Source organism: Chinchilla lanigera, unplaced genomic scaffold, assembly GCF_000276665.1.
Source record: "Chinchilla lanigera isolate Chin_1 unplaced genomic scaffold, ChiLan1.0 scaffold00030, whole genome shotgun sequence".
NCBI lineage: Eukaryota > Metazoa > Chordata > Mammalia > Rodentia > Chinchillidae > Chinchilla > Chinchilla lanigera.
The window spans coordinates 17,412,748-17,426,810 of record NW_004955431.1 but is presented as its reverse complement, the minus strand read 5'-3'; the positions used below and the strand labels follow the sequence as shown (position 1 = coordinate 17,426,810).

The 14,063-nt window shown below is 43.9% G+C and overlaps 1 protein-coding gene across 1 annotated transcript; it reads right to left on the bottom strand.

Annotated features, from left to right (window-relative positions):
• Nucleotides 1-1,618: 1,618 nt before the first annotated feature.
• On the bottom strand, nucleotides 1,619-12,970 carry Tectb (tectorin beta). The gene is made up of 10 exons (XM_005387760.2): nucleotides 12,895-12,970; nucleotides 12,053-12,243; nucleotides 10,496-10,638; nucleotides 10,319-10,391; nucleotides 6,743-6,846; nucleotides 6,524-6,607; nucleotides 5,042-5,204; nucleotides 3,937-4,009; nucleotides 2,785-2,817; nucleotides 1,619-1,668 (listed from the first exon to the last, which is right to left on the bottom strand). The coding sequence occupies exons 1-10, from the start codon at nucleotides 12,968-12,970 to the stop codon at nucleotides 1,619-1,621; spliced, it is 990 nt and encodes a 329-aa protein (XP_005387817.1).
• Between the last annotated feature and the right edge of the window lie 1,093 nt (nucleotides 12,971-14,063).

Sequence of the window (14,063 nt, the reverse complement as noted above, 5' to 3'; positions counted from 1 at the left end):
AGGATCATAAAATATAGTGATAAAATAAAACCAAGCTAATATGACGTTGTTTTAGTCTGATAGGCAAGGAGAGATTTGGCTATAAGTAAGCTATTTAGGAGTTTTAGACTAAAACCAATAAAATCCGTCTTCTGTCTTTCTTGGCTATAAAAAATCTGAGTTTACAGAAGAGAGAGTTCCCAAGCTGGTGGAGTATCAGCTTACAGAGCAAGTGTAGATGCATTGAGTCATCCTACTCTAGGCTATGGCTAATCTCCTGTCTCTGGAGATTCGATAACTAGTTCAATCTCTGACTTCACTAACACAAGTTGTAAAGAACTACCAAACTGAAGATATCAAACCTTCTCAAATACATTAAATAAAGAGAGATAAACTAGCATTTAACTTCAGGTTCTGAGCCCACTAATTAAGTCTTCCTATGACTAAGCATAGAACTCGGACGTGTCCCATCATGCTTTTATCCAATTCTCCACCAAGGTTGGTTCATTCCGTTTTTAGTGGGTGGACAAATGTAAATTATTGATGCTGTTTGGATCACGAAGGTGGCCCCATTTGGAGGGCATACTACCAAGTGATTTCATTGGCTGTATTTGCACTTGTGTTTCTGATAATTTTGTTGGTTCCATTCTAAGGAACACAAGTTGATGAGACAGGACCAGATATTGACTTGAATATTTAGTTAAAGGCAACTGAGGTCAGATCACTCATTACAAAGAAGATCTCTTAATAGAGCAAAGAGGGGATCGTTGTGAGAGTTTTACGTGTCACAGGCGTGTAGTAGGATCACGTTCCCAAGCTCAGATAGCCTGTGTGGAGCAGGTCTTTCCGTAGTCTATGTGGTAGGCAGCATTTCATGTGGGTAATGCCACAGTATTATAGTAAATGAATGTGAATTTTGTTCCATTTGTAGCTTTCTCCATATTTAGTTAGTAATTTTCTTTTCATTTTTAAAAGTACATATCAAATAAGAGAATAAGGAGTTTACATCTACCTAATATTTGGATATACTTGAGACATTAAAATAAAAACAAATCAGGTTAGTAGTAGTGACTCCCAAGAATCCATTTCCTTTCTCTTACTCAGCTTTGAGCAAAATTATCACATTCCACTCTGATTCCCACATCAGTGAAGATTGGAAACCCTTGCAGGGGGCTCAGCTCTGATCCTTAGGTAGAATTGCACAGCCTCAAGACAAAGCCTTCCATGGGCAACGTTGGCTATTCATCTGTATTTAGCACTGACTTTGTTCTTATGTCCTACATTCTCCTCAAAATGCTCAGCTGCACTTCATTGTGTGTGCGAGTCTTTTAAGGTTAGACTAACTTTCAAAGGAGTCTGCTGTCTCCTTGACTTGAGTCTGAGAAAGAAGACTCCTCCCCCAGCTATGGGGAGGTGCTGTCAGGATCCAGGACCACAGGAAGTAGCAAGAGGAAGTGGGACACCAAAGGGTAAGGATCGCTGAATTCACAAAAATCACCGGAACACATATTTGGCAAAGCGCTATCCTTTGCTCCCCAACAGTGTAGTCTGCTGTTTGTTCTTTTTGGCAGCACAATAAACAAATTTGTCATTGCTGAGGACGACCTTGGGGCAGGAGCTGCAGCTGCCTGGCTAACTCCTACAATACAGCACAAATCCCCAGCATCAGGAGGAGGTGATAGAGGACATCTGGAAAGCAGAAGGGTGAAAATAGCACTGAGAAACAGTGGTACGAAGGCCAGGACTCCCCAACCAGATTCAACACAACCTGTCAATGCATGGGTCTTAAGTGGCTCTTCATGAAGCTCTGCACATTTTATGCTAAGTCATTTTTGCTCATCCCCTGGGGAGTCTATAGCTCACTTTTATCAACACAAAGGACCTGACCAACAAATCTAGCTTGTGGACCTCTGGCAAGTGGGCGTCTGAACTTGGATCATCAGTAATGGCGCATCTCCCTGTAGGGCTGTTGCTATAGGACTTCCTTTAAACATAAGCATCTAGAATTGGACTTTAAAAAGTTGATTTACATGATTTTCCTTTAGTGATGAGAGCAACGTCTGCATCTGTGAGCTTGTGAATCAAGGGAAGCTCATACTCCAACTCCTTGCATAGTCATTTCCTTCTCAGCAGTCCAGTGAGGTCTTCTGGCTGAGCTGAAATGGTTCCTCCTCTGAGAGGCTTCCCTGCCTACACTCTAAATCATGTCCTGGCCCTATATACCACACATATTAGGAAGGCCAGAACCTTTCCTGTGCTATTCGCTGCAGTAGCCACATTGCCTACGACAGTGCCTGGTGCTCATAACTATGGTCAACCCTTACTGGTTGCTTGCTGTGTGCCTGGCTATGTTCAGAGCCTTTAACTGTAATTGAACAATCTGTATAGGACCATATGTAATACAAGCAATTATTACCCCAACTTCACAGAGGAGAGGTAAGGTCGTTGCTCAGTTAATTAATACAGAGTAGAATCATAACAGGGACTCAAATATTTGTTGAATGAACAGATCATTGAAGATTCATGTTCTCCAGTGTAGGACTCTGAGCTGAGCCACCTGATGATGGCTTGGCTGAGACTGAGGGGGTGGGGTCCGGCTCTCCTTCACCCAGCTGACTCTCAGCCCCTCTCTCTGGGGCCTGGGGGCTGCACGGAGAGAGACCCCCTTACCTCTGTCCCATACAGGTGAGATTTAAAGCATAATTTTCAGTTCTTTAAAGTTCTCCGGGGCCATCTTTTGAAACAAATATCTGCTTTACAAAAGCACTGCCCATGACATTTCCCAGAAATGTCTTTTCTCCTTACCTGAGAAACTATAGAGACTCGGAAATCCCCTGCCTGGAGTGAGCAAAGAGAGAGAGAGAATGTGGGTTTTAAGGGAAAATCATGGAAGGGGAAGTCTCAGAATTACATTTCTGAAACACAAACCCGATCATATCCCACCAGCCCCCGATTTCCCACCGTGAGCGCCCTGTTGCCTTTGGGTAGGACAAAGTGTATACTGAAGATTTCAAAGGTGTCAGCTCACAGCGTCTTCTCCTGGGCTCTCTAGAGGCAGGGATTAGTGAAACTTCAAGGAAAGGACCAGTTAGTAAATACTTTCAGCTTTCTGAGCCTTACAGTCTCTATTACCACAAGTCCATACTTTCATTGTAGTGTGAACAGCTGTAGACAATACTGTATTGCTTAAATGAGCAGGCCTGGATTTTAATAAAAATGTAAAGGCCTGAAACTTGAATTTCATATGACTTTATGTGTTACAAAAAATTTTTTTTAGATACAAATGGTAAACCTTTCTTTTTTAAGCTTGCAGGTTACACAAAATGAGCAGGTAGCCGGGGCCTATGCTCCCAGGAATCCAGGCCAAAGCCCAGCCTCTCCATGGATCTGGCTCATGCTCAGGTCATACCAGCCTTCTGCTCATTGTAATCGTTTTCCACAGAGGTCTTCCATAGCCCTGGATGGAGCTGAACTTCCTTGCCACATACTTTGGGATCACCTTGGCCACCCCGCCATTTGAACAGTAATCTCTGCCCTTGCTAGATGGCACGTTCCTTGAGGGTAGGTCCCCTGTGGTCTTGTTTGGCCCAAACTCCAGTGCACAGCTCAGGCCAGGCAGGGCTGAATGCTTTACAAAGGTTAATTGACTTGTACTTGACTTTCTTAGAACATCGCATTTTCTCTTACTTTTGCTCACTGTGTGCATGGTGTGGAAGCTCAGCACTTCCTAATTCTTGAGGGGCATTTGGCTTTGGGCTGGGAATAGAACTTTGCAGGGTACAGTACTCAACAAACCTCCTTCACTTGGCATGAGCTTCCTCTCACCGCTTGCCGGAAGACGCAGGTGAGAGTTGTGTCCACAGGCACACCTGGTTTGGCAATTCAGTGAAAATGCTCAAACCGGCCGTGCCTGTGGACGCAGCCCAGATGGAGGCAACCACGGAAATGGGGGCTTACTCCGCAGGGACAGCTCCACCACCAGGACACCACCTGTCTGGTCCCGCAGCAGGCGCTTCCTTTTGTCGCAGGTCTGAGGAGCCAGTGGAGAGGGAAGAGGAGAGAACGATTTAAAGCAACAACAACAACACACTGGATGGAGTAAAACGTTCCCACTCAATCATACCAGGTGCCTTATATTTGTAATTCAGAGAATCCAGGAAAAAAAAATTATTAACTCTACAAGCTAGAAGAAATCCTGCTGGAAGAGGTCATTACTATTATGTAGAGAAAAAAAATCAATTTTTTTATAAGGAGTAAGGTTATTACTTAGGTTATGATCACCACAGTGATTTAAGAAGTGGGTACTTGCAAAAATGTGCTCTGGTTCATTTGTTTATTTTTCCTTTCTTTTTAAAATTGTGCTGTCAAGACTCCTGTTTGGATCACCTGTGAAATGCTTTTCCCATCCTTTCCCTGACTGACACTCTCTGCCTCCTTTCCCTTGTCCTATCTGTGCTAATCAGTGACCATTTTCTGGCCAAGTGCTTCAGCCGAAGTAGAGATGATCACCTTCTGCCACTGCTCAGGCATGTGGGTGGGTGGCCTTGTGGAAACTGAGGCTTTGAATCCAAGCCCACCACAGTTTGAGATTCAGCCCTTTGAAGTCCTTAAGGTGATGGTTCTGCAGCTCCGCAAGCACAGATTGCCAGCCCTTCTCACTATCCAATTAGCCTTGGTCCAGAATTTCAGCAGCCTCTCTTCAGAGCCTGTCCAGTCAAGACTCTAAATGCCCACCTCTTGAGTTTTGTCCACACCTTGGATTCCCTTGCATTTGAACTTTTCCAGAGCATTTCCATATTTGTTACCACCTTAACTCTATAGTTAAAAGGGAAAGACAGTCACGACTTCACTACTGTTGAAGAAGAGGAAACCAGGCCCAGGGGGTTAAGTGACAAGTGCCCCACTGGGTAGGTTGTGGGTGGCAGGGTGGGCAGTGCTCAAGCTTCTCTCCCTGCCAGGGTCCTTTCCCCCTGAAGCTGGCCAGGTTGCACCCTCCCAGCTGAAGCCAGCTCCTCAGCTGCCAGCCCCCTTGGGTGACACTCTCCTCCAGAGAAAGGCTCACCACAGGGCAGGAGAGCTTCTCGCTGTCACAGATGAAGGTCTCGCAGTGTAGCCAAACCTTGGAGAGTTTGGGGATGTTCTGGAACCGGAAGGCATTGAATTGGAAGGTTGCCCTGTGATCCTTCCCATTCTCATGCACGAGGACTGTCTCATCTGTGGGGCAGCTGGTGCACACAGGGGGAGGGAGAACAATTAAATGTCACTCTGGGGAACTTCAGCAAGGGCTCTGAAGCTACTGTGTACACAGCAACACTCTCCTAGATTTGTGGGCCACTTTGCCCTTCTGGAGCACTGTGGCAGGTGGTATCTCCCTAAAGTTTTGCAGTTATGAGGTCAAGGCGAGGGACTATGAGACAGGCATGATTGTCCCCATTTTACAGACAAGGTACAACAAGAAGGGAGTGATTTATGAGAAGCCATACACACAGTAAATTGCTCCTCTATCATAAAGAAATGAAATCTTCAGGAGAGGAAGTTTTTCTATGGTTTGGGACCATGTAGACCCCCAAGATTACAAAGATAACAGGCACAGTGCTAGAAGCAGCATTTCCCTGTGCTTTTATAGACACCCTCTTTCTGTGTATCTTAAGGTTTTGCCATTGGAAATTTGAATTCATGCTCCACTGTTTAAATTATACATAATTATCTTTGTAAAAATGTCACACTCTAAGCACATAAAAAGAAAACAAATGGAAAGATGACCTCAAAATGTGTCTTTAGGGCCGGGGATATAGCTTAGTGGCACAGCGCCTGCCTGGCAAGTGCAAGGTCCTGAGTTCAATTCCCGGTACCAAAAAAATGTGTCTTTAACTGTCATTGAGGCAGGATCTAAGGCATAGCACATCTAAGAGTTTAGGAGTGAAATTAGGGCTGAAGGTTGTGCCTTTATATGTGGACCAAGGACCAGAGCTGGCTCTATTTGTGGTGGCCGCTGAGCAGTGATGGAGCTGTGGGCATTTTCCAGGTTATAAAACAAGACACTTGTAGGCTCCTCTGGTGCATAAACCAGAGATCCTTGTGTGAACTCAAGATGAGAAGCCTTAAAAATAGCTCTTTGCAACCTGGTGCCCCAGGGTGGTGACAGGCAGTAGAAAATAATATAGCAGAGGTTTGGCAGAGGGTGGAGGAGGGAAATAAAGAACAGATCTTGGTGTCTTGGCATAGGCCACAACACCTGCCCTTCAGTGACAGCTACTTCTGCAGGGTAGAAGTCTACCTGGGAGGGCTTCATGCTATCACCATGCAAGTCTCCTTCTCCACTTTGGGTCACTCTGAGATGGGTGTGCTATCCACATGTACTCATTGCTCAGGGAAACCTTTGATATACAACTACTATAATCTCTTCAGGAATTCTTGAACACTGGGATTTGCTCCAAAAGGGCCCAGTATAAATAAAAAGTATTCTCCCAAGCTATTCCAAGCCAGAGGAAAATGGGGGGGGGTACCCCATCGCTTGGCTTTGGCTCTAGAGAGTGGTACCTACCCCTTGTTGATCAGCTGCCACTGCAAGGGGTACATGAAGTCAGCTGACGGTGTGGCCCAGCAGCTGTTCAAGACCACTTTAAACCTGGAAATAGAAGAAAATGGCATCACTCTGACCCACAGATTCTTAAACCGAGAAATGTTTGGTGATTGAAACATCTCTTGGATAGTCTCTGTTTCTTTCTGTTTAAATATATAAACTCAGTGGAAATATACTTACCTAATGCTTAACCCTTTGGCTTCTACTCCTGCAAATAGATCTGTACCAATTTCAGATGTCTCCAGGACAAAGGGGGCTTCTTTCTTGGTGGAGAACTTGGCATTCTTTGGAAAGAAATTGACACTAGACATTATGACCTCTCAGACTGAGCACTTGGGTTTAGTAGGAGCAGATGAGTGGGGATGGGAATCAAACCAAGAGCGCAAGCATGTGAGACCACATAGTGACTTCTAGGATCAGAGAAGTTGTACCTTCTAGGATATTGGTGTCATCCTGCAAGGTGTACAGACATCCTATATTCTAGATTTGCTGGTCATGGTGAGTCATGTGCCCATGTATGGCCATCTCATTTATGTTAAAAAATTTGACTGATGGAAAAAAGCTCAATCCAGGGATACTGCGGTACACTATGTTTTATGAAGTCAAAGACAAGAGGGAGTGAACAGGTACAGTCTCTCTCTGCCTTTGTTCTCCTCTAATTCTTGCCTGAGCGGATTTCACACTTGCTTGGAAAGTTTATAATCTGATTCCCAGTACGATTAGTAACATTTTTCTTAAGGCATAACTTATTAATTGCCTAGAATGCATCAGGCACTGTTCTATATATTTGGATAGTTTCTATGTTAAGGCGCTCTATATGTTGAGATGTATTAATGAACAAATCAAAGATTTGTCTCCAGTGATCTGATTTCTAGCAGGAGTGACAGACAATTGTGAATTATACAGCATGTTAGAACAGAATATAATATGTTACACAGGAAAGCAATAGAAATGATAGAACAGGGAAGGCAGATTACAATGGAGCTAATTTTAAATACAGTCCTTGGGGTTCCTCATTGAGGAGGGAGCATTTGAAGAAAGTGAGGAAGGCACCATGCAGCCATCCAGGGAAGAATCCGTCCCTTAGGTTTTGCTCTGCCCCAGGAGTCTGCCCTAGGTTTGTCCTGACTCAAGGAGTCGATTTTACACTTGACGGCTTACATGTTTTAATCCCAAGCTTTCCATTTCTTTTTGTCTAACAGGAATGGTTAGGACTGTTTTGACTGAATAAAAGTCAACCTGATCCCACACTGACATTGATATTCAGCTCTATAAGGTAACAGTACTAGCAGCCCTGAGATCTTCATGTCAAATGAGGTCAAAATCTGCATTCAGGGGACTGGCTACTTTCTGCAGCAATTATATTGCCAGGCACTATACTAAGTGCATCTTAAAAATATTTTCTTATATCTTTATAAAAAATCTAAGAGTAAGTGCTACTGTCCTCCTACTTTCAAATGCAGAGATGGTAGCACAGGGAGGTTAATAAACTTGCCCAAGGTCACACAATTAGTAAGTGGTGCAACTAGTCTTCAAGCCAGTGGTCTGGTGGCCAGCAGCATTCTCTTAACTGCAGTAATACACTAGTTATCTAAGCTGACCACCCTCCCTTGTTTTGGATCAAGAGTTAAAATAATGTTTTGCTGGAAATACCAATCATGGGTGTCTGGCAAAAGTGGGTGGGAGAGACATGCGGAGGAGAGAAAGAGCAAGCATGCTGAGCAGAACTAGTGCTATTGGAGCCCAGTGTTTGGAGTTCTCAGAATTCTAAGCAATTAAGAGTGCATTGGTTCCATTGTGCTATCTAGGCCACGGCTCTCTTTCGGTGACTTGGAGGAAATATATGCAGGGAGCACTTGTTGCTTCAGAAACACACAAGAATTCTCTCAAAGCAGAAAAAGGGAGAAAAAAACCCCAGCCGCATGGACCAGGCACAGTAAGCCAGGCTCATGGGGGAATATTAATCAGTGCACAAGTCTCTGGACAGCACAGAGCCTTCTTCCCTGAGGTCTGTTTACCTGAAAGGGCTTTGATGAGTCCTGGAGAGACCTGAGCTTCCTTTCTATGACAGTTCAGGGAAATGCCTTGTTATTCTAGCTTTCCAGAAGGTGGTCTGAGTGATGCTGAGAACATGCCTCTTAATTATTATTGTTTTTTTTTTTTAAAAAAGAGAATGAACTCTTTCTAGCTCTAAGATCTGATGTTTAGATCTGAAACTTATCCCAGTAAGGAGGATGGTGGGTGATGAATTTTGAAAATCCTCCTGTCTTTCTATTGACAGCTGTTGTAAAACCTTCACGAGCTTGTATTTATAATCTCATCTGGTTACAGTCACTATTATTTACTTCTGAACAGGAACTCAGTAGTAAAGGCAGCCTGTCATCAGGCTGTCTGCTGAGACTTGCCAATGCGTGCTGATCTAGCTCCCCTCTGACACCTTCATCAGGGACTTCAGTGGCTTTGCCACCCTTTTAACACACTGGCAGCCCACACTGTATTTATCCTCTGATGATAGGTCAGGGGCTGTGTGGGGTTCCAGTTCTCAGGGCCTAACCACTCCTGGATGTGTCTAAGGGAAGATCTAGGTTTTTGAGGACCTTGAAGTTTATAAAATTTGGAGAGTCCTCGTTAATTAAAAAAAACATAAGAACTTTGAATCCAAAATGAGATGCAGGGTCTCTAAAGGGGCCCATGTAGGTAGGGGTCCCCAAATGTAAGCTTCCTGAACTACATGGTTACTATGGAGACCATGGTTAGGAGATCTGTACCCTCGGATGGGACGATCCTCCAAAGTACCTGTGTCATTTTGGGCAAATCCCTTCCTCTCTCTAGACTTCAGATACTCATCTGTAACGTGGACTGGGTTATTCTTGATCCTCCCAGCTCTTGCTCCTGAGCTCAGCAGGGTTAATGGCTTCTAGGCAGCAGCAAAGCAAGTTCAAAGAGTTCAAGGTTAGTGGAATTCCAGAAAGCACAGGATTTTCCTTTGTGAAATGAATGGTTTGAGTGAGCTGCCCTGTAAGACTGGCTTCCGGTTCTAATGTACATAAAGATTTGTGTTTTTGCCTGCATCTTCCTCTATCAGCTGGGCCAGTGTCTCCTCTGCATGCATGTGTCCTCACTGCAAGCTGCAGTCCTCAAACACAAAGCATCCCTCGTGCATGGGAGGAGCGCTGGGCTGACGACCTTGATTGTGTAATTTCTGTGGAGCACTTGATTTCAACAAAGACCAAAGTGTGTCTTTACATTTTATGTCAACATAGGCAAAGGCCCGAGTTACACAATGAGGAAACCCACTATCTGGAAGGCTTCAGGGACAAAAGAACCAGGCAGTAGAGGCCAATCCTTACTCTTCTCCTCAGCTCCGTCTCAGTCAGGGTGTTCAAAACTTTCTGCCACTTAAGACGAGCTAGATGCTAAGTATAAATACATTTTTGAAATGAGTTGCAGTGGAAACTAAGCTTGATTGAGAGTCAGACATTGGCTGTATTACAGTCAATCTTGTTTCCATTTTCTCATCTGTGAAATGGGAAGTTTGGTCTTATATCTCTGTAGCACTACTTACCTCTTCTCTGCAGCTTATGAATCTGACTTTCAGCTGCGTCTAGACTTTAAAGGTTCAGAGCTAAAGCAAAGCTTCTGTCTCCCTTTGAGCTTAAAATCGGGCTCTGCATGGAGCTTGGGAAAGAGCGGATTCAAGGAAGCAACCCATCACCTTCTGGAAAGGTCCCAGGGTGGAAAGGGAGCCGGACTTACAGTGTAGAAGTTGAGAGACAGCTGGCTTTCAAATGTGCCCATGCTCCCATTCTTCACGTGCACAGTGGCCACTCTGAAAAGGGGAGAGAATTTTGCATAAGGACTGAAACACGCCCGTTTGATAGGGACTGCAGCACACCCCAGGCAGCCAGCCCTCCACCCCACAGAGCAACTTACCTCTGGTCAAAGGCAGCCTGGTTCACCAAGTAGGTGGAGTGGTAGGTGCAGGAGAAGGAGTAATTCACAGGCTGGTTCTTCACGATCACTGTGCTGTCGTTGGAAACGATGTGGTTGTAGAAATGGTAGATGGGAGGCTTGTACTGGGGGAAGGAAGAAGTAAGGTGGTTAGGTGGCCCTGTGCCCCCAGGAAAGAAAGCAGAATCCTGGGGACGTGGCTGAAGATGGCTCAGAAGAAAAGCCCACTAGGAAGACATCAATATTTGCCATTTGTAGTAAAATTCACTCCTTTTATGTGTGGGTGAGCCGATTTTTTAAAGGAGTCCTTGAGTCCCTGCAACTAAAATGACTTCAAATAATGTTGGTTGATGTCAAAGAAAGAGATAGAGGGAGGGGGAAGGAGAGAAGGGGACTCAGAAAGAAATAAGATGTGTTATGTGCATGTTCCAACTTCCCACGGTAAATTAATCAGTATGTACACAAACATAACACAAACATTTAAAGTCCTAATAACAATAACATGGAAAAAGTCATACACTCACTGGGCTTCAACCAAAGGGAAACAACTTAAAATCTCTATTTCTCAGCGTCAACTTTTTATGCATTTCCCCTGAGTGAGTATCCTAGGTGAATGACTTCATCCATCTCCCAAATCTAAAGCCTGACTGTCTAGTTCTTTGCTTTTTCCTTCTTCAAACTGTAAGTACTATTTCTAAAATTCTCTCCCTGGCATGTTGGACTTTGAAATCACAGACCAACAGCTGGAAGCGATCTGGGATATCCATAGAGAGGAACTGACCTGAGATCATGGAGATGATTTCTAGTTCACCTTGCCAGGATATACTCAAGGAGATGATGCTTTGCTAATCACACACATAGCTCTACCCATGAAATCTCTGAATTTTTGTGGGACTTTTGGGAGAAGAGTTGGCCCCGTCTCTTGTGAGACACTCTGATGTATAATCTTCTGGGGTCAAGGCAGCAGGAGTGCTGGATCACAGCAAGAAGGTCAGAAGACCCAGCTTCCCTATGAAACTGTGTCCTTTCTGATTTTATAATCCTAAACTAGACTTTATTAGGAGGTCTCAGATTTCTCCTTCTCTGCCAATAAGGATACTTGGCAAAAGGACATCTGTGTTTCCTTAGGATTCCATGATTCCTTGTCCTGGATTCTGTTTATGACCCAGTTAAGGATTGTATTAGATTCTGGTCACTCCCTTAAAATGCTCTCCCAAGTGCACTTTATTATCTTTTCTAAGTTCTGGGAAAGGAGAAACCCAGGAATAATGATGATTTATGAGAACAAGCTCTGAACTAGAAGAGAGTTAGAGGTGAGAAATGCACTTTGTTCTATTCACAGAAGGTGACCTTACTAGCTCATCAGCAAATTAGGAGAATAAAAGTCAAGCCAGAAGAGTCACTAACCGAGGTAGATTTTATGAGGACCAACTTTTAACAGGAACTCCTGAGTCCTCTTCAGGATGAACAGCAAACATGGCGTTGTTGGGCCCCGTCCCTTTATCTTAAGCAACTCTACATTCTGCGGCTCAGCCTTACCTCAGACTGGGTTCCACAATAAGACTTGTTTTTAGGCGATAAGTCCGGGATGACAAATTGGTAGTAACCGGCCTCGTGAACCCCATTGTAGCACAGCCCCCCGAGGGCCAGCTGATGCACTTCCCATCCATAGGGGCACTCCGGGATTTTGGTGATGATCGTTTTGGGATAACAAAACACAAGAATGACATCTGGAAGTGCACACACATGGTTTGAATCAGACATGGTCATGATATCAGTCCATGTACAGAGCTGCAAGTCCCATCCAAGCCTGGAGAAAACACTTTCCTGCTCTTCTTCCCTAGCTGTTAGGCATTCCCCCACATTTCAGCTGCTAAAGTTCTACTTTCATAGCTTATGCAACCTCTATTTAATAACTGCATATATATTGCACATATATTTAAAATAGTCCATTTTTTAACTTTATTTTTGGGACTGCACCCGTGCAATCACAGATTGGAATATACTGTACATATCTCCCTAAGAAAATGAGCACATAAAATATAAAAATGTCCATTTCATACACAACAGTGTAAAACATTGGTTTATGACAGAGGGCAGAATTGCAATAGTCAAATAGGGAAAAAAAAGCATAGATGTTTTATATACAAGAGAGGAAGGAAAAAGAATGAGAATTCTTTAATTTTAAAAAAGTTAGTTTATCCATTATTTTTGCTTTCTGTGAGAAAAGCCCGTTGGTGCTGGGGTCTTAAGTGCTTTTACTTGGTGACTTTATTGCGTTTTCATAACAAAGCCAGCAGGAATACAGAGCTGCCATCATTGCAGAGAGAAGCTTCAGGAAAGGTTCTTTGCCAGGGAAGAGGCCTGGCACCCGGGCATACCTGCTTTGTTTGGAGTGCATGATCTCGCTGAGGCTTCTGCAAATACGGCCAGCAGGACAAAGGCCTTCACCACCATTGCTTCTTAGAACCGGGACTTTGCCAGCTGGCCAAAGTAAACTGGCCAAATACGCTTCTTCCAAGGGCCAGTCCTCAGTCATTCTAGGTCAGAAATACAAGTGAAAAGGTAAGATCAAGGGTCAGAACAAAGCAGCAGTAGGGTCTTGGGGGACATTTCCGAGGGAGATTAGTGACCGTATGCCCTTTGGGCTTGCTCCTTGTCAGGATGCAGGGGCACAAAGTGGGGTTCGTACCACTGGGAGCGTCAGTAACACACGCAGGTGTTCCTGCTCCGGCTGTTTCATTCTCTCTGGATGGTGGTGCTGCTTCCCAGGTGCTTCCCAAATCTCTGGCCCCAGGGCTCCCTTGACTTTATATAGCCTGAGCGTGTAAAAGAAACCGGCTCCAGATAAGTCACAATGAGCATGCATTATCCACTGTGGGGGGAATAAAAGAGAACCTTGCACAATAATCCAACGAGAAGCTCAGTTACCACTTGAATCTAATTTGTTTTACCTTACAGAATTGGAAAACTTTTTTTTTTTTTCCTTAACCATTTCAACCAGGACTGGAAGAAAAAGTTGAAGTTTTAGCCCTTGTATGCAAAAACAATTCTAACTGAAGGCAAACTATTTCTGCAGAGGTGTAGGTGACAGCTCTGTTTTGTTTATGTCTTGCTTTCTTTGCTTTATTTCTTGCTTTCTTATTTCTATATTTAGGTGAACTAAACTTTGAATTTAAGAAGACTCATGTCTGGCATTATTATACCTGATAGAAAAGAAGGTTGTATTAATGCAAACATGGTAAAGGTTACTTTTTGCTAATATTTTAAACATAAACTCTGATGTCTAGAACTTCATCCTGAAATGCAGCTTTAAACTGCATACTCACTAGTTTTCTGAGCTTGATTACTCTTCCAGAGCAGTGACAGTGGAGGAAGGGACTTAGACTTTCCCATAGTTCAATACTTAGTCACCCAAGGGGACCTCCCTAAAAATGGAAGAGAGCATGCTGTCCCCATGATGTCTCCAGATGTATTATTGGAAACACATATAATTTCATGTTTCAGAAACACTGGATGAATTTCATAAGCAATATGCCTATGTAATATG

Excerpts from the sequence above, each read along its gene's own strand:
- Tectb (XM_005387760.2), bottom strand. The coding sequence starts at position 12,970 with ATGGTGGTGAAGGCCTTTGTCCTGCTGGCCGTATTTGCAGAAGCCTCA. Across the intron at positions 12,244-12,894 it reads ATGCACTCCAAACAAAGCAG|ATGTCATTCTTGTGTTTTGT; the intron begins GTATGCCCGGGT and ends GTGCACTTCCAG. Across the intron at positions 2,818-3,936 it reads GGTGGAGCTGTCCCTGCGGA|GCAGGGGATTTCCGAGTCTC; the intron begins GTAAGCCCCCAT and ends TGCTCACTCCAG.